Source organism: Lissotriton vulgaris, chromosome 12 (genome assembly GCF_964263255.1).
Source record: "Lissotriton vulgaris chromosome 12, aLisVul1.2, whole genome shotgun sequence".
NCBI classification, from domain to species: domain Eukaryota; kingdom Metazoa; phylum Chordata; class Amphibia; order Caudata; family Salamandridae; genus Lissotriton; species Lissotriton vulgaris.
In genome coordinates this window covers 718,085,774-718,109,990 of record NC_141700.1, presented here as the reverse complement: position 1 = coordinate 718,109,990, position 24,217 = coordinate 718,085,774, and the positions used below count along the sequence as shown (strand labels likewise).

Sequence of the window (24,217 nt, the reverse complement as noted above, 5' to 3'; positions counted from 1 at the left end):
CACAGGCATTGTCTTGAGTGTAGGGCTCAGATATTTGCTTTAGGAGATTGACTTACTTCTTGAGAATCCTGTTAACCTGATATCATCTCATGCTTCCTCATTTGTAGGTTTTAGTGTAGTATTAAGGTATGTTTTTCTTTAGAAAGAAATCACTGGTTAGACATTACTGCCTACTGATAAGCACTTAGTATGCCTTGGACCGGTCAACCTAGCAACCCTGTCCAGTGCTGAAAGGGTGCATTTGGTGCACAGGTTTTGGGTCTGTTAGAAATTGGGTTTCTGGATGGCAGAGGTATGCGCCCGGTCCAAGCAGGAATCCCAATCCTTTCACTGTAAGTGAAAACACACTCTAAATTGTCCTGCTCTCACCCTCTGTCAGCTTGGCACAGAGCAGTCAGGTTTACCTAAAGAGGCAATGTGTAAAGTATTTGTGCAACACTTCAAACAGTAAAACTCTGAATTTAATGTAATAAATAAATCGAGGCTAAAATTACAAAAATCCAACATGTTAAACTCAATATATGAATTTTTAAAGATTAAATGCAAAATTACCAATTAGATGTAGTAGGTGCCTAGAGTTAATTTGTTGCGCCGGCAATGCGTTGGTTCTGAAGCTGCGGCTCTGGAGTCGGCACTATTGTTCTTAAAGTGATGTGCAAATCCTGTTCTTGCAATCTATTTTGCACATGCATCAGAAGATTCAATGGTTTAACTGGAGCAAACATGTAGGTCCACTTCAAAGGGTCCAGGACTAGGGTGGCACCACTTGGCAGGATAGACTCACAAGCAGAGTCCACGTGTTGAAGAAGAAGTGTTGTATGTCTTTTGTGTCCATGAGACTTAAAAATGGACACAAAACAAGAGGCAAGCCCTTGGAGCCACTGTGATGCAGTTTCAGTCATTCTCATTCAGGCAAGGAGAGCAGCAGGCAGCAGGGCAACACAACAAGGTAGAAGTTATAAAAACAGCAGTCCGGGAGAGTGGAAATACTTGACCAGCACAGCAGTTCCTATTCTTCCAGACGGAGTGGTCACAGGTCCAGAAATGTAATGAGTTAATGGTGTCAGATGTCCAGTATGTGTACTTAGTTGTACCTTTGAAGTAGGGGAGACTTCAAAGAAAACTTTGATGTGCACAGAGGTCCAACCTTCCTGCTCTGGCTCCAGTTGTCGTAATTTGACAATGGCCGGGTTAGCGCTTAGCTGTACTACACGTTTTCCCGCTTAACTTGGCTATACTTGGAAACGCCATCTTGTTTGTTACGGCGGCCATCTTAGATCATGAGCGGCCTCGTGGCCAGCGTGCCCTTTAGTCCGTTGTCCGCACCGCTGACCACTTGAGTTTGCCCAGCAACAGGCTATTTTTAGTAACGGTCAAGCCTGTACATGCGCAGTCCCAACTGACCAGTCACCCCTCAGGAATGTGCCGCCAAACTGACCAGCGGGGTTGTAACCCCTCCAATGAGCTGGCTGTGTTCCAAAAATGACCATATATGTACATAACACTCTGTAACTCTGTACCGCCTATCTTTTTATTACCTGTAAATTGTATAAAAGAACGGGTCACACCGATGTTCGGTGTGATACTTCTTGCATTACCGAAGGGTGCTGTAGGAATGTACCACCACCCCATGGGGTCTTAATAAACTTGTTCTTTGTACTTTTCAGTTTCCGTGCCAAGAGTTCTTTCAATGTAAGTGGGTTATCTTCGGAGCATGTAGGCCTTGGGAACCCGATACTACAAATTGGCGACCACGAAGGGACTCATCCGCGACTCGGATGCCCGAAGGAGAGGTCGTGACGAAGGTTTGGAAACTCGCCATGGACGCGTACGCTGCCACCGAGTGACCCGAGTCTTGGCACCCGCAGGGTTTCTTCCTTTCCTTCTGATCTGACCTTCCAGGTGGCGCCGGTCTCCGACTGAGTTCTTGATCGTTTGCGTTGCTGGATAAAGTGCCGTTTGGCTGTTTCGATTAAAAGACCTAGGCAGTTGGAATCTGGACCTTTGAGACTTTGGGTAAGATTTGTGATCGGTAAGGTAGTCTGCGGACGCTTACTGAAGTTCTATGATTTGTGATCGGTAAGGTAGTCCTCGGACGCTTGCCGAAGTTCTATGACTTGTGATTTTGATTTGAGTTAGCTAACATTTGTGAATTTGTGAACTTTGAATCTATATGTGTAGTGCACTTCACATAGGCAGGCATGTAGAGATGTTTCTCTAATTTTGTTTTTTTTCCTCTGAGCGGCACATTTGTGTGAAGTACTGTAAGTGCCAGTTATATAGTATCACGCTTTCGTGATACTCTTTGAACATGCCTGTTTTCAGCACACTCCGAGGGATGTGCTGTCTTGGAAATGGTACCTCAATTAGGTTAGCGGAATCACAGCCGGCTCCCCCAGAAGGAACTCCAAATCGTGAGATGTACATCAAATTCGGCCTTCCCCCTACAATGTACAGTAAACTATGGCATAAATACACCAAGTCAGATCCTGAATTGCAATGGCCACTACATGGGTCATTCGATTTGCGTAAGGTTCAGTTTGTGGAGCAATGTTTGTTTCAGCGAAGGTCTAGACAAAATATGTTTGATTGTGTGCGAATGTGGGAGAAAGCGGTGCATGAGCGTATGAAGCGTGAGGTTGCCTTGGCGGACAAAGAGCAGCGCAAGGCTGCTCGGGATAAGGCTTTACAGCTTGAGGAAAAGGAGGCACAGGAGAAGATAGAGAGGGAAGCACGGGAACGTAATTTGCAAACAACCGGTCAATTTCCTATTCGTCGTTCGCTTTATCCTGTCCTTAATAATGAAATTCATGATTTTTCGTTACTAGATCGATCACCGCCTCCGTACGTTCCACCCACGGCTCTGACTGTGGACTCGGATGATGATGAACAGGATAAGTCGGGAAAAGGGAGCAAGTCGAGTGTCAGGTTACCTGCAGAAAGATCCGCGGATTTGCGTAGTTGGGCCCGTAAATTGAATACAAATTTTGTAACTGTGGCCGAAGTTATTGCAGAGAGGAGTAAATGGTCAGAACTGGAATTGATGTGTTTTTTATCCACTTTGGCTGATGAAGTCGTTTCCGCATTTCGTAAATATTCGGACACGTTAGAACCTAAGGCGGTAGCGGTTCACCATGAGAATCTAGATAAAGGTTTATTTGTTCTTTCAGATGTTGATACGTTTTTCAAGCAACTGATGCAGCTACGGGATGAGACGTCCAGATTGCGGGACGAGCGAAAAAAGAATAAGGAGTCCGGGCCAGAGTCTACTGGGCAATCTAAGGAGTGTTCTCTCCGGGGTTCAGATAAGAGTTCTACAATGCATGTTATGCCTATGCGTGAAGCCGCACCTTTGTATGTTCCGCCTAAAGGGGAAGGTACAGATGATGATAAACTGTCAAAGGATGCAAAGGGATATTTTATATATAATTGGGTATATACGCCTTGGAATAGAGCGGATGTTATGGCGTTGAAAAATTCTTTACCTGACCTTCGTAAAAACCCGGCAGCATTTTATGAAGGGGTTGAAGGGGCTATTTCGTCCTGTGTCATGACTTTGGTTGATATAGATTTGTTTTTTGGGTTAATTCTTCCGCCTGACATGTGGAGACTAATTCGTAAAAATAATGATGAAACAATACTTGGGGGAACATGGAAAGAAATAACTGCAGCTGATTTAGATAGGGAACCGTCATGTAAGCCATGTCAGTTGATTTTAGACCTCCCGGCGGCTATTTTGGTTAAATTAAAAACGCTGGTCCCATCTAAAAAGATCGATTGGACCATGTTAGCTTCGTGCAAACAAAAGCCAGATGAAACGGTTTCAGATTTCTTTACACGCTTCGAAGAGGCGTTTCATGATTACAGTGGTCAATCATTAATTGACGATACGGGTCGGCATTTGTTCGTAGATAATTATGTGGCTAATCTCCTACCGGAGATTGCAAAACGATTGAGAGCGAGTGAGAGATCCTGGACCACGGCGACCCCTGCATCTTTGTTAACTATGGCTCAGTATTATGAGCGGCAGGAATTGGAGGCTAAAGAAAGTGTTGATAAGAAAGCGAAGGAGTTGAAAACGAAGGTGATGTTGGCACAGGTTCGCGGAACGCAATCTAGAGGGAACGATAGAGGCAGACGAGGAGGGGGCAACGCGTCGTATGGGCGTACGGATATAGCGGAGGATCAATGTGCCTATTGTAAAGAGTTTGGGCATTGGGCCGATGATTGTCCGGTGCTTCGTGAGCAGCGTAGTCAGCGTGGTCAAGGAGGTGGAAGGTCGAGAGGTAGTTACTCGGGGGCAAGAGGTAGTGGAGGTGATCGTAGCAGGTTTGAAGAGAGGGGCCGTGGCCAGGATGAACGTAATACGTTTGATAGACGGAACCAGTATCAGATATCGGAGGGTGAGAATGTGGAGCATCAGGATTATGTGCATGCATAGGACTGCGTAGGATGGGGTACGGAATCAGTTGAAGTGCCGGTAGATCAGAAAGGTCCATATGTATCAGCGGGCATTTTGGGTTCTACTGATCAATTTTTAGTCGACACAGGAGCTACTCGTAGCGCTTTGTCAAAAAACTTGGTTCCGAGGGCTCCCCTGTCTGGCGAAATGATAACATGTGTAGGGTTTGATGGCACACCCTCCCCTAGCCCATTGTCAAAACCCCTTGTACTTTGACTTGACAAATTTTTCAGTTTTGGTCAATTTTTGCTATCTCCCCACACACCAGATAATATCCTGGGCATTGACTTGCTTAAATATTTTCGAGCAACGATACGGTGCGCTCCCGAGGGAGTGCGGGTTATCCTGAATGACAATTATCCTGAATCAGACAGGTTTTGCACTATACTAGACACTCCAGCTTTGGCCTCTCTCCCGCACACGTTGTGGGCAACCTCAGACACGGATGTGGGAGAGATGCGTGTTCCACCTATTCGAATTACTGTAAAGGAGGGAGTCTCTCTGCCACGTGTTCCACAGTATAAGATTTCCAGGGAAGGTGAAATTGCCCTGACACAGATTGTCCAAGATTTGATAACTGCAGGCGTGGTGGAGGAGGTTCCTTACAATGTTTGTAACAGCCCTATTCTTCCGATCCTTAAGAAAGATACTGACGACAAAGTCTATTGCTTTATTATTGATTTGAGAGAAATTAACAAAATTGTTATCCCCCAATACCCGGTGGTATCTGATATCACGACATTGCTTACATTGGTTCCCCCAACGGCGACGACCTTTAGTGTCATCGACCTTAAAAATGCGTTCTTTTCCATTCCCATCCATCCTGATAGCAGATACTTATTTGGTTTCATGTTAAATAATAAATCATATAGATTTTGTCGTGTTCCTCAAGGTTACACTGAGAGTCCGAGTATCTACAGCCAGGCCCTGAAAAGACAGCTTGATTCCTTTGGGTTACAGTCTGGGGTTGTCCTTATCCAGTATGTAGATGACCTTTTGCTTGCTGCAGACTCTTATGCACAATGTAAGGAGAGTACGATTGCCTTGCTTTCTTTTCTGGCACAGAACAATCACAAGGTTTCTAAGAAAAAGCTTCAATACTGTAGACCCAAGGTGACCTACCTCGGTCATCTTTTGTCTAAGGAGGGGCGTGCATTAACATCAGATCGAATTCAGGCGATTCTAGATACACCAGTCCCCCACACACAGAGAGATGTACGTGCCTTTATAGGATTAACGTCCTTTTGTAGACAGTGGATCATGGGGTTTTCGAATATTATCAAACCTTTGTTAGCGTTGCTGTCCAAAACTACACAAATGCCCCTTGAATGGACAGAGGAATGTCAAAATGCTTTTGAACAATTGAGACAGGCTCTTTGCTCTGCACCCGTGTTAGGTACACCAGACTATTCAAAGATTTTTACATTGTACGTGCACGAGAAAGATGGGTGCGCGTTATCAGTGTTAGTACAAGTACACGGGGATAAGCAGAGGCCATGCGCATACTTTTCAGCTATTCTCGATCCTGTAGCACGAGGATTACCTGGGTGTTTCCGAGCAGTTGCAGCAACAGCAGTAGCTATACGACAGAGTGAGGGAATAGTTTTATCGCACAAATTGTTGGTGTTAGTTCCCCATGCAGTCGATGCCCTGTTGAATCAGACGAAAACCCAGTATCTCACGAGTGCACGTTTGACAGGATATGAGCTTACACTTTTGGCGCCACATATCACACTGAAAAGATGTGCCACCCTGAACCCTGCCACTTTATTGCCCTATCCGGTTGAGGAGGGTCAGGAAGAAAAACATCATGATTGTGTTTTCCTGACCGAGGAACAGACAAAGGGTTGTGTCGACTTACAGGATATGCCACTTCCAGATGTGGATGGGGAACTGTGGGTTGATGGATCGTGTTTGAGGCTGCCAGATGGTACGACTTCCGCAGCATACGCGATCACGACACTTAAGACAGTGGTAGAAACAGCACGAATACCACAAAAATCAGCTCAGGCAGCGGAGCTGATAGCTTAGACGAGAGCCTGCGAATTAAGTGCTGGCCTATGTGTGAACATATACACAGACAGCCGGTACGCCTTCGGAGTAGCACATGACTTCGGGCTACTCTGGAGAGAACGTGGGTTTTTAACTTCTCATGGAGTACACATTATGCACGGAGAATTGGTGCGTGATCTCCTAAACGCGTTGCTTTGTCCGAAGAAAGTAGCGATCATTAAATGCAGTGCCCATAAAAAGATCATTGATAAAGTGGGTCAAGGAAACGCCTTTGCAGACAGCATAGCGAGACAAACAGCTATGTCCCGAACTGACTCCCCCATGTACGTAACAAAATCACAAGCTGAGCGATGGTACGATGCTAGAGCGGAGATATTAGATATCCAAAAATCAGCGACTGAAGCAGAACTTGCGGCATGGGCAGCAGATGGGGTGCTAGATGATGAGGGTTGTTGGAGAAGCAAAGACAAAGAGAAATGGAAATTGCCTGCAGCTTACTTGCAGGCGATGGTTCAGATGACACATGGATTAGCGCACGTGGGAGCTCTTGTGATCACTCGATTGCTAACACGAGTTTGGGAGCATCCCGAGATCGCCAATACTGCCAAGAGAGTAGTGCAGACCTGTTTGATATGTTTACAGCACAATCCTGCAAAGGGGACCCATACTCCGAAAGGAGGGTTCGTTCCACCCTCGGCCCCATTCGAGGTACTCCAAATGGATTATATCCAGCTTGAGCGTTGCAACAACCTTAAGTATGTCTTAGTGGTGGTATGTGCTTTTAGCAAATGGGTCAAGGCTTTCCCCACGAAAGATAATACAGCTTTGACAACAGCTAAGGTGTTGCTCAAGGAGTATTTCCCTCGATTTGGAATTTGCAAATTTTTATGGAGCAATAATGGGCCTCATTTTGTCGGGAAAATTGTGGAGTATGTGCTGAAGGGGTTGGGGATTCAGCAGAAGTTTCATGCTGTGTTCCACCCTCAGTCAGCAGGTCTTGTTGAGCGGTACAATGCCACGTTGAAACTAAAATTGGCTAAGATTGTGGCGTCCACGTCATTGAAGTGGCCGGATGCCTTACCGCTAGCATTGCTCTCTCTCAGATCAGTACCCCACTCTCGAACAGGCCTCACACCGTATGAAGTGGTGTTTGGAAGGCCTATGAATATTTGGGGAGTGCCTAAGCCGCGATTGATACATGATGTGCCTTGTATATTGATGAACGATTATTTGGCACGATTAACAAATGATTTGCTTTCTATTCATCAACAGGTTCGAGAAGCGCTCCCAGACAACTCTACTGGAGAGGCCCATAATCTTCAACCTGGCGACTTTGTCATGATAAAGTCGTTTGAGAGGGCGAACAGCTTGGAACCGAGGTGGCGTGGCCCCGAGCAGGTCCTCCTGGCGACTCGAACAGCTGTACGAGTGACCAACAGAAAGCGGTGGGTGCACTCAACCCACTGCCGTCGTGTCTCTCCTGATCTAGTGAATCCTGCTGTGTTGACCGACTACAAGGAGATTCTGGAGAAAGAAAAGAGCCCAGCTGTGACATCGGCCGAAGTTGAGGGAGCCTTCCCGGACCACACTGTTTCTGGACGAGAGCGCTATAATCTGCGGCCACGATAAGAAGATTTTTTTGGTTTTCGAGACTGGTTGGTTACCGCTCTGGGGTTTGTGAAACGGAAGCCGGGAATCTCAAGGGGGGGATCAGTTCTGCCAAGAGTAGCGACACCCGTCTTGACCCCGGAGAAGAAAACAACGGCTACCTCGGAGCTCAGCACCGTATTTTTCTTTTTTAGGTATTATACATATGTACATTTGAGACTTTGTGAACTTTTTGAACTATTTGAGACATTAAGAACTTTTTGAACTATGGTGTCTTCTGCATCACGAGACAAAAGAATACTTGGTGCCATCCTTTTCGTCTTGACAATTGTGCTAATAGCAGTGATAGCTTGGGTAGTTGAACTTGTGGTGCCTGCACGTGAACATTTACTGCCGACTACCCCGGCTCCATCTGAACATTTTCACTTTACCTTGCCCTACCATGAAGAACGACACCGACAGACTTATTTGAACAATAGCTTTATTCAGATTCTGCATCATACGCATAACATGACAAATACGTCTAATTGTTGGGTGTGTGGGATGTTGCCTGGGCACCAGAAGAAAGGGGGCACTCCACTCATTCCTCTCCCATTTTCACATAATGGATCTTGCAATGCCTGGTACACTCTTCTATTCACTTTGAGATGGCCAACAAAAGGGGGGGTGCTTTTCCGTTTGAATAAAATTTGCTACCATGACCGGGATGGGTATCCACGAGCCGAGGGTACTCGATTTGAATGGGAGGAGTACCGCCCCGATAATGCGTCTGCCCCACGTGTTTATAGCAACCAACGGAACATCAATGTATCCAGTTCACATGTTATTAATGTTATTGCCACTAAAGCTGATTTGTGTATACGTAATAAAGGTACTATTCCGGTGGGAAAAAGTGAATGCAACATTACACTTACATTTGACAGCCCGAATGGCATATCGTTTGTGACATCCCGAAATACGTATTTCATTTGTGGCAATAAAGGTTACCATCAGCTTCCTTTAGGATGGTTAGGTACATGTTATGTATCGTTTGTGTTGCCCCCTGTATTTATCGCCCCACCCATGTATCATAATGACTATATCCTCTATCATGATTTTGTACTAAATCGTGTTAAACGTGCTGTGGCATTGGACGACATCGATCAGACCGATACTGCCTTGCAGCAATATGTGGACTTTAATTTCGGATTGTTCTCCTTTGTGGGGGCTGCTTTGAATAGTCGGAAAATACGACGATTGACCCGTGTTGTTGAGGCTGTAGCCAATGATACTGCTATTGCACTAGGAAATATTACTGAAGAACTCCAGATTTCTAGGATTGTTACGCTCCAGAACAGAATGGTTTTAGATGTGGTTCTAGCTGACCGTGGGGGGGCCATGTAGAATCATCGGAAGTAGCTGCTGTGTATACGTACCTGACAATTCACCATATGTTTATGATGCTTTTTCGAAATTGCACAAAATAGCTGCCGAAATACACCCGGACAATGGAACTTGGACTCTTTCAGGATGGTTCTGGTCAATGCTTACCACTTGGGGTTGGAAACTGCTAACGATTCTATGTATCATTGTTGGGATATTGTTTCTTGTATGTTTATGTATACAATGTGGCCCAGCTTTTTGTTCCATGTGCTTATCGGCTTGCATACCATCAAGACGAGCTCTTGCTCACAACAAAATGATGCTTCATAAAGAAGTAGGCCAAATAATGCTAATTGATATTGAAGATGAACACCCTGATTATGTTCACTATGAGGTAGCTTCAGCTAAACGCTAAAAGGGTCGTCTGTCGTAATTTGACAATGGCCGGGTTAGCGCTTAGCTGTACTACACGTTTTCCCGCTTAACTTGGCTATACTTGGAAACGCCATCTTGTTTGTTACGGCGGCCATCTTAGATCATGAGCGGCCTCGTGGCCAGCGTGCCCTTTAGTCCATTGTCCGCACCGCTGACCACTTGAGTTTGCCCAGCAGCAGGCTATTTTTAGTAACGGTCAAGCCTGTATATGCGCAGTCCCAACTGACCAGTCACCCCTCAGGAATGTGCCGCCAAACTGACCAGCGGGGTTGTAACCCCTCCAATGAGCTGGCTGTGTTCCAAAAATGACCATATATGTACATAACGCTCTGTAACTCTGTACCGCCTATCTTTTTATTACCTGTAAATTGTATAAAAGAACAGGTCACACCGATGTTCGGTGTGATACTTCTTGCATTACCGAAGGGTGCTGTAGGAATGTACCACCACCCCATGGGGTCTTAATAAACTTGTTCTTTGTACTTTTCAGTTTCCGTGCCAACAGTTCTTTCAATGTAAGTGGGTTATCTTCGGAGCATGTAGGCCTTGGGAACCCGATACTACACAGTCTCTCTACAGGGGGGTACGCAGCCCTTAGTGTGGGCACAGGACACGGCCTATTCAGGTGTAAGTGTGAGGCTGTGCCCAGCTCTTCCCTCCCATCTGCCAGGATGGCCCATCAAGACACACCTAAATCTACCTTTGTGAGTGGCAGTCAAGAGAGATAACACAAAGCCCAGCTGTCACCCAACCCAGACTGAACAGAGACCAACAGCAGGCACCAAATGGCTAAAGTAAGTAAATACCAACTTTCTGAAAGTAGCATTTGCCAAACTGTAATTTAAAATCTAATTTGACCATAAACTGTGATTTTAAATTGTGGGTCCGGTGACCCCAAACCTAAAGACTCTTGTTTCTCTTCACAATTGGGAGTTACACTCAAAAGATTTCATGAGGTAATCTCAATGTTATCTTAATAGAGGGCTAGGCCTTGCACTAGTGAAAAACGAAATTGGGAGGTTTTGACTACCAAGACGTATGTAACTTAAAAGGACATGTCCTGCCATTTAAATACATTGTACCCGGCCCTGTGACTCATACAGGGCCTAACTTAGGGGTGGCTTATATGTATAGCAATGGAAAGTGTAGGTCGGGCAAGATGTTTTTCTTGCCAGGTCCAATTGTTAGTGTAAAACTGCACATATTGGCCCTGCATTGGTGGGCCTGAGCCATGGTTAGAGGGGTAGTGTACTTAAGTAGGTGGCACAATGAGTGCGGCAGGCCCACTAGTAGTATTTCATTCTCATGGCCCCAGGCACATGTAGTAAACTTTACAAGGGACTTATAGGTAAATTAAATATGCCAATTGGGGTTAATCCAATGTCACTATGTTTAGGAGAGAGATCACAAGCCCTTTAGCACTGGTTAGCAATGGTGAAGTACACATAGTTGCAAAGCCAAAAAATCAAGATCAGAAAAATGGCTAGACCAGGCACAGAATTAGGGGAAGACCTCCCAGGGCTCCCAGGTGTAACAGGGTCAAATAGTTAAGTGGCCACACGCCAAAAGAGGTAAAGGCTCCTCTATTTACAAATGGAACCCCATTACCCCTGCTCACTGTGGAACTTCCCCACCCCAAAGCAATTCTCAGAATGGGCCAAGGCACGAGGGGACTCACAGCAACAAAATACTTGCTGAATATGTCTTACTCAAAGCCTACTTTTTGTACACTTCTCATACTTTGGGAATTGATCTTATAGCCTCTCCACACAGAAGAATAATGGTTCAAATAGACAGACCTAATAATGAAATGAAGGAAAAGACTATTAGAATTCCAAAAACCTTCATCCTCTCCTTGAAACAAAAAATTGAGTTTCAAATTTGAACACATTTTTTCCTAAATGAGTTGGGTCAACTTATTGCATAGCTTCATAATCCACTGACGAGGGTAATACCAGTTGTTAAAGGTCGTGAACTCTAGTGTAGGCCTGACATATTGGTCAGGTACTATGAGGGACAGGGCATTTAACAGGTACAGCGTAAGGCCAGTAAGGCTCTTAGAACATTCCATCCATTCGGGGTAGAATGCTGCAAAACAGGAAGTAACAGAAAAACATTGGAATGTTGAAGCATTATTGATTTGAGCTCCTCCATTGTCTCCAAAGGAGCACTCATCATTCCAGTGATAATAACAAAATTAATAATCTATTTCATTTTAATTCTAGCACGAAAGAGAAATCTACAAGAAACCTGAGAAGTGATCTACAGTGAATCTTATAAATAAAACAACGCTTGCTTGCCAGGCGAGGATGCCAATCAATAGCACTTCCCATCAAAGCTAAAATAACCCAGACTAAGGTTCAATCCTGCAAAGTGAAGCCCTCATAGAAATAAGCGTAGAATCTGCAGCATTAAAGCTGTTGAGCTCAAAGAAGCATGTTGCACAATTGAAGTTCTAGAAGAAATAGTCGGACAATTAAGATAGCTAAGAGAAAGATATCTATACATTTTCACAAAGTCATTTGTGGACTTCAGTACCTAGCATTTCATTCATAGTAGTTGTGAGTAAGTGGATGATTAGCTGGGGTGGATGGGCTTCCCTCACAAGCAATATTGTCACTATTTCTGTTAGGTTCCAATAGAAATCCCACTCCAATTTTCAAAAATAATCTTTTAATTAACAAATTAACCCCAAAACAATACAACTTCAATGAGGAGAATTAGGGAGATATGAATTTTCAAAGTTTTAAATAAAAGACAATAGTGCCAAAAAGCACTATGTGCCAACTAGAGGTAACTTGTTATGCTAGACTGACCGAGAGTCAAAAATTCAGCCGTCTGCGGATGATCGCTGCTCGTACTCAGAGACTGAGTTCATCCTGGTCAAGAGTTACCTTCTTTGCTTAGAACCAGCTCTGGACATCGATGGATTTGTTAGGGCAAAGGCAGCAAGCAGAACTGGAGTGGGGCTCGACGGACCTGGGTTGAATGAAGACAGAGTCCAGATGCAGTCATTAACAACAGCCTTAGAAGGTTGGGTTTCCATGACAGGGAGATCTTTGGTGTTAGAGTCCTCATCTGCGGCTGAATTGAGAAAGATGCAGGATGAAATCAGTGTCCTCGAATAATGCTAGCATGGAGCGGATAACTTTGTTGGCGCTATGGAGAAGTCAGGACCATTTGGGATGTACCCTCAGCGGATCGGCTTGGCAGGCTGGTCCCAGTCTTGTGTCAGTTCCCCAAGTAAAACATTCTTGAAAAAGTTTCTAAGCCACAGCATTTAGGTTTAGACAGGAGGACTTACACTGACACCAGCCAAAGGTACCAGGACCTCAAAAAACAGCACTTGGGAGTTAGGACTCATTTCAACAGAAGCCACCAGGAAGTTGCAGTTGTAACTCGTCATCCGGGTTCCTTCAGGATAATGGGCTCCCTGCAGCTTTTATGTCCCTATAGCTTAACAGTAGGTCAGTGAACTGACCCCTGGAGTCCACTTCCTTGTCCTTGGTACAAGTGGCAGCAGGTCAAGTCCTCAGGTTCTCTTCAGAGGTCACAACCGCAGGTGAATTTATGCCTGGGGCTGGACTGTTCCTATAAGGCACAGGGTCAAAACTGATTTGCATAAAGCTGGGTCTGAAATGGGGTGGCAAAGTGAGGTGAAGAAAGAATATGGATTCAACCCAGATCTTTGACTGGGGGTGAGTGTCTGATAAGTTTCAGTGCTCCGTCCATCACCTCCTTTTGTTTGCTTTGTTCACCCTAAGTTGGCAGGGTATGCCCAGACGTTCGTCCCTTGCTCAATTTGCCACTGGATTCTAGCTAGTCTGGCTGATGAGGGGTGTTACCGTGAAACTGGTCCCTGGATGCTTGTTTCCTGTCCAGGGAAGACCTGGCTTGGCAGTTCGGGCTGGACTGTTCCCATGAGGCACAGGGTCAAGACTGATTTGCATAAAGCTGGGTCTGAACTGGGGTGACAAAGTGAGCTAAAGAACAATGATGGATTCAACCCAGATCTGTGACTGGGGGTGAGTGTCTCAGAAATTCAAACCCAAGGTGATGATGGACGGAGCAATCATTTGTCTCCCCCAGGACCAGTAGTGTGCGGTAGAGTGTGCTGAGGGGTGCCAGATTTCTTCCTGGCACTATTGTGTTGGAGGGTGACTCTTGGTTCCTCCATAACTAATAGGGATAAAGTTACCAAATGTAACCCTATACCCTTTTGCAGCTGTGCTTGTGTACCATACTGCGAATAATCCCACTTTGTCCCCCTCTAACTACATGGCAGACCTTCTACTTGTTCAGATCTCCTGTGCCAACTCTAGAAGAGTGGCCAGGGATATGAACAAACCCTCCCATGTGGTCATTTAAAACTGCAAGGTCACAAAATCCCACCTCATCTACAGAAGGATGGTCTGAGTTTACTCATGAAATAGACATTGCTGGAAAGAACTTTTCAGAATCTCGCATGAGTCCAACTCAAACAACTAGGAAACTCCTATTTTTATGTGCAACCTTTAAGCACTTTCAAAAGATCAGAAGAACATGTCTCAGTAAGGAAGCCTTGAAGACACAGAATGTCACATGTCAAGCAAGCCTTCTGGCATCACTTAACACTTGTCTGCACTCCACATTTAGGACAGCAAAACAGTTCAATCTAAAGGATTCGACATTCCAATATAAACACACTAAATATTTGCTGAACGGGCATATGAATGGTTTACAATTTACAAGACATACTAAGAATGACAATCTATAAAAGATCCCATGCCAGAGAACTGACCATGTAGTAAAACGAACAACACAATACTGATGGTTGCCGAGTATTTCTCACTTTGACCTGTTTTATTCAGATACTTGGGTTCACTATTAAGCTTACCCTTCCACCTGCTATTTTGAGTTTCATCCTCCTAGGGGTCCAAATAGTCTATACTTTATTAACTTACCCTCTGTTTCACTTCCCCATATTTAACTTGCTTTGATCAGTCCCTCGTTTGAGTTTCTGCTTCACCTACATATGGCACTCATATTTCTACATTTCCTTTGAGTCCCTTACCCAGCCCCAATTTATCTGCTTTTCTGTCTAAGTCTAAAGACTTTTGGATTACATGTTGATTCCTCTGCGGTCATCCCTTTTGCGTCTGTGGCTCACAACCTTGTTTGCAATTGAATCAGAATAAACATTTCATAAGCCTATTACTCGTACCACAGCGGTGCCTTTCTAAAGCTTATTAGAGAACCTTGGAAAGGCACTGTTGTGGGAGCTCCACAGCCTGTTACTGCAGGGACCAAGATGCACAATGTTGTGCATTTCATTCTGTGCAGGAACAGGGGGTGCATACAGACAAGGAGACACACCATGTGACCCCCTGCATACACCCCAGACCCTGAGTCACCAGGAGGCCTTGTAGGGCCCCCTTAGTTTCCTAACCGTCATGAAAACTGTGGAGGTGAGGAAACTTGTGATATGCTTGGTGGTGCCGCAAGGGACTGCCAGCATATTGCGACCGCAGACCACTGCAAGACTGTTGAGGGATCAGAGATCCTCAGGGGTAGAAGCGGTTTCATGGTGGTGCGCCCTCCAAAGTTGTAATGGGGTGGTCAGACTGCCAGTGAGAGGGTAGATGAACCGCCACTGCGGGTTTGGTGGTCCATCAGACCACTACATTCGTAACTAGCCCCTAACTAATAATTGATGCCTAATCTTTTCTGGAAGTGGTATATTTAATTCACTGTCAACCGGACAAGTACAGCTAATGTCAATGATCTGTAAAATAAAATCCAGGGGTTCACACATCACAATAAAATGGAGTGAGGAGACAACACTGCCAAAGGCTTCCAGTGCCTTCACTAGATCTTGGTTGTCTTCAACATCAGCAACAAACAGTGGTAGGTGTTATCAATGGTTCTTCTAGTTTCTCTCATGCTTGCACAAGTTATACATGACTTTTTCCTCTTTTCAACTATTTGGTTGCTGTGTCTCATTTGAATTTTGGTATCAATCTGTCAATCACAAATATTCTTTTTAATTTGTAAATGGACTTTGAGCTATTAACATTTGATTTCCAATTTAAAAAATGATATATAACCCATCACTGGGAGGAACAAAAAAACTATTTGGAACAAAGAAATCTTGTCTCACCTCTCAATGGCTGACCAGATCTTCAACCCATCCTCTCTGTAGTAAAAGTTGGGCAAGGACTCAACCTCACGGGATTTGAGATTGTCCGGGATGCAAAGGGAAGTGTAGGTTACGGATTGCATATCTCTTGATATAAGCTCTATAAGCCCTGCTCCTCCAATCGCTGTGCTCTGTGGGTGAAAATCGCAGTTTCTGGTTAGGTCCCTTTTCTTTTCCTGACTGTTTCACTCCTAGACTAAAGTCATCACTTTATACATTTTGGATACTGTTTCCTGGCCTATATCTAGGGTGTGTGCCAATGTTCTACTCTTGTATCTTTGGGTGCATAATAATATGCCACAGAGGGGCTGATGGAGGATTTATCTAATTGTTAATACATTGCACAGGTTAGTTAAAATCCAGCTGCCTTTGGGAACAGATAGACTGAGTTTGGGTATCAAATGATGTAGCTTCTTTCACTGTTTTGAGCATGACTGTAAAAAGTGTTCCCTGTGAAGCATTGGCATGTAAAATGTGTCCAAGTTCTTTAGCAACTAACGTTTGGAGTGGTGTATAATGTGTGTCTGTGTTGTCTGCCAATGGTGGGTGCCGTACATAGCCATGTTGAAGCTTTTGTATATTACCTAATTATATGAGATGTTGCATCTGAAGTTTAGTGCTCACATTATATTCATAATATATGTTGTGCTTCAGTGTACCTTTATTTTAAGCTAACAATATGGTGTTGTATGTAAAATATTCTGTTGAAAAATACATGGTAGTAAATGCTTGTATGAGCACCACAAGAGCCAGGTATAAGGCATCGATATAATCATATTTAATGACAATATGTTCGCCCTTCCTTCCATGTGTGAAACAACATGTTTAGAAAAAGATGGGCAGGAGAAGGTCTTACTCTTTCTCCAGTGATCACAATGCCCACAAATCTGCAAATAAACCAAGTCCCACAGGAAAGATGTTGTGAGAATATGGCACACAATCAGCAGTTATGAATTAGCAAGGCCAATCCAAGAGGCCATAGACTGGACTACAGATGGCATGGTGGTGGCAATCGAAGAGTAAGGATAAAAGTGGTTCTAATTTACACAATGGGCCCTTGCATGTGGGCACTACTGGTCAAAGCTTGCTGTTTTCCTTTCTGGTTAGGAGTTATCTACATAAAGGACAGGGGACAAATAGTTTTTTCCAGAATATGCAAGGTATGCATAGTTTGGAATAGTTAATTTTCCAGGTTTATGTGGTGTTCTTCTATAGGCTGAAAAGCACAAATAGCAAAGCATCCATCCTCCATGTCATACTGCTGAAAGTCTTCTCTCACTTCAGGATTAGCAGCCCTACTTAGATACAGCCTCTGAAAAACACCTAGAAACAATTCAGGTATTAGTGATAGGTTATGGAAATGTTCTACTTAACAAAAAGTAGACATGCCCAATACAATGATCAAATCCCAATCCACTGTATGGCTCCCCCAACTTCTTCAAGCGAAGTGCGCAGAGAGAAAGCAGAACTGACAGGGGATATCTTCTAAGCCTATTTTCTTCAAGTACAGACACATGTCCACATTCAGGGGCAATGATGCTTGTTAAAGACCAAACAAGAATCCTACTTCCAGCATCATTTATGTTGGAATTGTAAATTTCTGTTGAGGACAGGGACGATTCATTTTTAGGCTGCGGCTCACTTAAAAATCTGCCAACAAAATACCTTTTTTGGTGAAGAGAAAAACATTAGTAGCTTTTGTGAAAAGGCTACAGGTGGATGCACTGTTTAATTATGTTTAACAGGTACATATGTAAGTAAGAATATTTCATAAGGGAGTGAAAATTATAAACTCATCCCTAGCAGGTTTTATACATTTCTTTAATGAAATCTGTGCGATTCATTTAATCTAGATGGGTCTGGTGGCTCAGTGGAGTGATGCATCTACTCCATGGATCTTTTTGACCTCATGGTCACAGGTTTGAATACTGGATGTTCCATTTAGCATTTCATACTTCAGAGATCAATAAAATAATAATAAATATCTGTGTTTTCAGCGCCATAATGCCGTAGGGTGAACATGTGCTTTACAATTGCCTATGCTATGTTTATTATGTTATCTATCTTCATCATGGCCTCTCTTGGACGCCATCAACAGAGGTGGTCTACAAAGATTAGTTCCAATCTTACCGTATCAAAGGTTCCTCCTGGTCCAATAAGGCGTTCCCTGCCAAGAGTATTAATTTGCAAAGTGTAGCGATGGTGAGGGATCAGGAGCTAAAGAGAGACCGGGGGAGTTATTAGAGACACAGGTACAGTGGTTGCTTCAAGCAGATCTTATATTCTCACTGCATCCGCCCTTCTATAAAATGTAGCCATATACCCTGTTAATCTCAAGTCCTCCAAGTATCTCAAACATTCTTGATGTTTTATACCCAACAATGCTTGGGCAGCATGACCAATGCGCTTCCATTTATTGAGCTTGGAATCAACAGCCTCTGTGCATTGTCTGGTTTGTCTTTCTTACCTTGTACAGAGGATGGGCCATGGGGAGCTGCCTCAATGTAGAAATGCAGAACACCTCTGCAAAGAAGTGAGTACGCAGTAAGTGGAATACAGCCTGGTGCATGGAAAAATCAGAGTTCCGAACCCACATCTTGGCAAGCAACCAGTCCCACTCATTATCGCTCGGCAGGAAGATGGGATTCTCTGGACCTGGAGTCTGATTTAGCTGCAGGGGAAGATGCACAAAGAGCCAGTTACTGGACTTTCATAGTTACTGACCAAGCAGCTACTGTCATGACTTAACTCAAGAGTGAGACACAACACATTAGACTTAGAGAATGTTTCCTTGATGATTACTGAAATAGAATGCCAAGAACATTGCAAACGTTCTAACATTACACATTTCTTAATTCTCAGAAATCCTAAAAGAGGGAAGTGACAGCTGACAAATGGTCTGAACCCATTGTGAGACACAAATGTTAAACCAACAAAAAGTGGGGTACAGCCACTGGAAGTGTGTTAGCTCTCAGAAAAAGAGCTTCTAAAATTAGGTGACTATCCATCTATATGGACACAGTCCATTGTAGGAACTTTGTACAGATGACAACCAAGAACAATTAGAAAAATCAGGATGTGCCTTGTTGCAATCTCATAGGATCCATTTCATAAGGTTTTTTTGAACAATGAGTAGATTGACCCACCCTGTAAAATTGAGGAGTAAGTCGGCTTAATCACAGAACAACCATTATGAATCAAGCACAATATAAACAAGAGGGTTCGCTTGTAAAATATGTTTGGATACATGATGGAAGACACCATTGATTTACATTTTGTAAACAGGTCTTCCGTTTGTGGGTAATGGTGTATATAAGTGTATGTATAGTCCAAAACGCCTGATAGATGAGAAAGACTAAGGCCACCTACAAAATAATTAAGAAGAAGAGGACAAGACATTTGCTTCTTGACATGAAAGCAACGGCCAGCTTACAAAGAAAGTACATTGCCCATAGATACTGGACGATACGCAGAGGCAGAGCACCGACGAGAAAGGTATGAGCACTGTAATTGGCTTTGAGGAAAATGTATTTGCATTGCCTAATATCATTCTGAAATAGTCGGTTACATAGATCATTGTGCATACATGTAATATAATTAATTTGTGGTTAAAAATGCAAATTCCTAGAAGAGTGCTTGATTGAGAGGGAGGTTCCTGAGTTCTTTTCATTTCTTTCTTTGTTCAAGCAGTCAAAACCCATGTACATTTTCTGGGAAATGGCTTTTATAGAACTATGCATAGTAAAAATTCCAACGCAGATAAAGACTAACCCTTTGGTACAAAATACCTTCCATTTTCATAAAGGCAAATCTTTGTGACCTTAAAGAGGTGTGTTGTTCTAGTCAATAGGAAAACTAACAGTCAATATTGTTCAAGTAACAGTTGACACATTCTCTCAGAATACAGATCACTTCTATATATTCACATTCTGAACAATTAAGAAAAGTCTTGACATTTTTACATTTCTAGAAAGGCTCAAAGACAACACCTTACCTGGATTGCTAGGGGTATCATCTCATCCTGGGGTGAGAGGTAGAGAAGACACAAGGGAGCAGCTATGTACTGCTGACGACCGTTCAATATACTTCCATGAATGCCTTCCAATATCTTATAATCCGCAATAAAGATCGTTCCTCTCTGCAAATAGAGGAAACAGGACAGGTGAGCTTGGCATCGGAAGAGAGCATGCCATCAACAAAATTATCCAGAATTGCATGGTGGTGCAGGTGCAGAAGATATCACATCTGACCACTCACCCACCCATGACAACATTCTTGCCCAGATACATCTAAGTACGAAAGTATAAGTCAATCACTAACACCACTTTAAAAAACTTTCAGTAGTGTCTGTACTTGAAAAGTATATTGTTTTTTCGAACTGTTAGCTTTTTATAAATGGGTACTGTATACAAACACATCCAGTAAATATCTTCGAGCAACGTATTCCACTAAAATAGTCTGGTTCAGGAAGAGGACTGTAAAGGAATTTGTCAAGAACACACATATTTTTCAACTGCACCTCTGGCTTTACATTTCCCCTATTTAGTGGAAAGTGTGCTAAAGTTGTATTAAGTCTCACAGAGGATTTAAAGTCCACTTTGTGTTGAATGTGTTCCAGGAGATTCTATAGGGTGGAAAGTGTTCAGAAGAAGATGGTGCACTTATTGTGCTGTCAGGTAGTGAATCTCAGGTCTCTGCAAGGGGCTGGATATCCTCATGGGCTAGACTGCACCAGTGTTTAAACAGTTGAGGAAAGCCATAGTGGTGATCTGCTGATTGCACAGATAATCAAAAGGGAAGGGCAGTGGTTGGAGCAAAGGCCTGCATTGGAGGAAACATCTCTTGTTTAGGGTTCTTCAGGCATCTAGTTAAACAACAGGGAAAAAAGGGGGGTGCCAATCTTTATGTAAGCCCCTTTTCAAAATTGTGGTCTGCACAGAGATCACAGTCAGAGGTTTCCAATTCAAGATGAAGTTGTCTTTTCCTGTGATATATGTTAGATTCTGTTTGAATCTGAATTAAAGGACGCATTGACAAGCAATGAAGGCATTGTAATGCATTTATTCACTTCTTTTGCCTTGTGTTTATCACCCACTTGCTACTATTGTTGTCCCTAATATTTCCTCTTTTACAGTCAGATTTCCTATTGGATTTTCTTCTGAAAGTGTTTCGTTGTTTCTTTTACTCTACAACAGTATGCCATGAGAATTCTATGCCCTTTGTGGCTCCCTCCCCTACCACCCCAACTGGAACCCAATTAAGATTCCACTTGACACCTTTTGCATGTGCTAACAAGTCCATGGTGGCACAATGGCTACTGGGAGGAGGCACACTTTCCACAGGCAATCATGATTGAAACTTGATAGACCTTCACAGAGTTGTATGTGTGTTTAAGTCAACATCTCAATAGTAAATGTCATCCCAGGTCTGGACAGAAATCTCACAACCCGGCATGTTATGCAATGCATACTGTTACCTCACAGTATCTCACAGCGGGGGCACACTTGTAATTAACGATATGCCACACATTAAACAGCAGACAGCAAGGCTCTTGTCCAGACCAGAGATTGTTTTTACTGCTGAGAATCGGGTTTGACACACAAACAAGTGCCTGTTCACAGCCTTCCAGCACATATTTTCTAGCACTGAAAGAGCACTATGGTTCACCAGTGAGAGCACACCACGGATCTACCTGATTTACCATTTCACCAGTCGGCACTTGAGGCCCAGTTGGGCACTTGCTGCATGACTTATTGCAGTAAACTTAGTATTCGCACACTAGGTCGTTGAGTCATGAGGCGACCGAAAGAGAACAAACTCAAACGCGTCGACCATATATAATGTGGAGCCCACCAGAGAAAGCTGAAGAGGGTAGTAACTGAAGTTCACAATAAATACTGTAAGGAGTCATTGCTATTACACAAACTGATGACTTGATATTACATGGATAAACTAAAGGCAGGACATTTTCCAGTTATATACAAAATATGATGTCCAATAATGCTCAAGTGTATTATTGTACCACAGGTGAATATTTCAACTTAGAGAACCCTGTATTGTTTTCTTTTCCTGACCAGCAGCACTCCAATGTGAGACCCGTGGGAGCACTGATGTTTAATGCCTACCCATTAGTGGTTTGGGGAATTATTTAAACCCTAGCAAAATCAACTTCCTTTCTTAAAGATACAAGCGCAATTCCTCCAACTGACTATAAATGATACCCTACAAAGCCTTGTTCCACAGTTTATCAAGATAGAAGGGGAGAGCCTTGGCAAAGTGTTTCTCTGCCTACCACAGAACTCCTCCCAAAAGTTCATCCCATCCAACCCAGTTAGGATTAAAAGGTATCAGTAAACACACCCCTTCCAGTTGACCCAACCCTCTGAGATCTGCATTTGAAAATGGATGAGACCAATGGCGTAATTACCTTTTGGCTTCAAGTACTCAAAGGAGAAGGCAGGAGGCAGAGTGCTTTATTCCCCCTTTCAAGAGGCTGTTGAGACAGAAGGAAGAAGCAGCAGCCTATCCTTTATTGCAGCATGAGTTTGGGATGGAAAATGTTGTGACAGATGCCTTTTAAACTGGGGGCAGGGTAAACCTCAAGAGTCCAAAGCTCAGTCCTGAGTGAGAGTGAAGTGTGTGGCCCATTCACAAACTTATCACTACTGCTTTACGGAAATCCCAGCCATGGAAGCATATTATAAGCACAAGGGTAAACCTGATTTAACTGAAGGCAGGACTTGTATACAAAATATTTCTTACAGGTTATGAAAATACTGGGTAGAACAAGGACAATATTGATGAATTCTGATCGCCTTATCACCTTATCTATCTAACATGCCCACACCACCCTATCGGGTGACCTCATCTATCCACAAAAGGGTTCAGTGTGCCAAACAACCAATACACTAAAAAAGCCACATCATTGATTCAACCTTATCTTCTCAACATCGCCAACAATCCAATGCAAACCACTTATGCCCTTGGACTAGACCAACCACTTTGTCATCCTCTTCTCCCCGCTCAATGTAGTACCTAAAATTCAAGGTCAACCCAAAAGAGAAGATCAAACTTTCAGATCCTTTAAGCACTTTTCCATGGACAACCTAATTTGTGACCACATTTTTCACCCTGTCAAATACACTTTCAATGCAAATACCATTCTAACCAATGGCACCATTGTTTTGGAAAGCAATGAAAACATCCACGCACCAAATACAGCTAAGTCTTTAGCACCTGGTCTTTTAAATACATTGCTGAAAAACAATGCCATCTTCAGACAGGACACAAAATAGAGAATAAACAGAACATCCAAGGTCCTCTTGATACTGAAGTCCCTCTGTGAAACATGTGGAGAACTCATCACATCAGCCAAATCAAAGTACTATGCCATCATGGGAACGTACTCGATCTGGGAGCCTCTGCTAGGGGCCTTGGTAGACTACAAGATCTACAGAATGCCGCCGCTCGGCTGACTCTTATGCAGCCCAGGAGAGCGGCATCAAAAAAGGCACTTGACTCATTGCACTGGCTCCCAGTTAAGAAAAGAGTACTGTTAAAAATGTTTGTTATATGCCATCGGATTGTCCAGAGCAAGGGTCCGGCATATTTAAGAGATTTAGTTACCAAGTATGTTCCCAATAGATCTCTTAGATCCAGCGGGATGGGGCAGCTGGTAATCCCCAAGATAAAGAAGGCCAAAATGGGTGGGCGTTCTTTTCGGTGTCTAGCAGCTCAGAACTGGAACAGACTGCTGATCCCCCTGAGGTTGGAGTGCTCTGAAACTAAGTTCAGAAAGCTGTTGAAAACCTACCTGTTCTCTGCTTAGTGTAAGGTAGTTCCTGCTGTTTCCTCTGTCTTTTCCCTCTCACCTAGCGCGGGGACAGGCCGGGATGGCGTAACCATGCGCTTTATAATTGTTAATATTATTATTCTTATTATTATCATCACCAATGAAGACATCAACAGAACAAGAATGCTGTTAAAGACAAGTATCACATCAACTCCCTGCTGGACCGAGCTATTCCTCACAGAAAAGTTCAATGTCATCAACTACTGCCACAGTGAAAAAATACAGAAATTCATCAACACATCAACAATACAAAGCCTGCCTTATCTTATACACTCACCTCTTTCTGTAGAATCCCACAATGGTCAGC

General features: G+C 43.5%; 1 protein-coding gene across 1 annotated transcript in view; it reads right to left on the bottom strand.

The window, feature by feature from the left end:
• The window catches only part of LOC147678110 (hydroperoxide isomerase ALOXE3-like), a 147,176-nt gene that overhangs the window by 35,768 nt on the left and 87,191 nt on the right, over window positions 1-24,217 (bottom strand). Inside the window, exons 7-10 of the mRNA XM_086945971.1 lie at window positions 20,053-20,196; window positions 18,526-18,729; window positions 18,189-18,275; window positions 16,020-16,189 (exon numbers count right to left, since the gene is read on the bottom strand). Of these exons, the coding sequence (XP_086802097.1) occupies window positions 16,020-16,189; window positions 18,189-18,275; window positions 18,526-18,729; window positions 20,053-20,196 (605 nt within the window). The remainder of the gene's footprint in view (window positions 1-16,019; window positions 16,190-18,188; window positions 18,276-18,525; window positions 18,730-20,052; window positions 20,197-24,217) is intronic.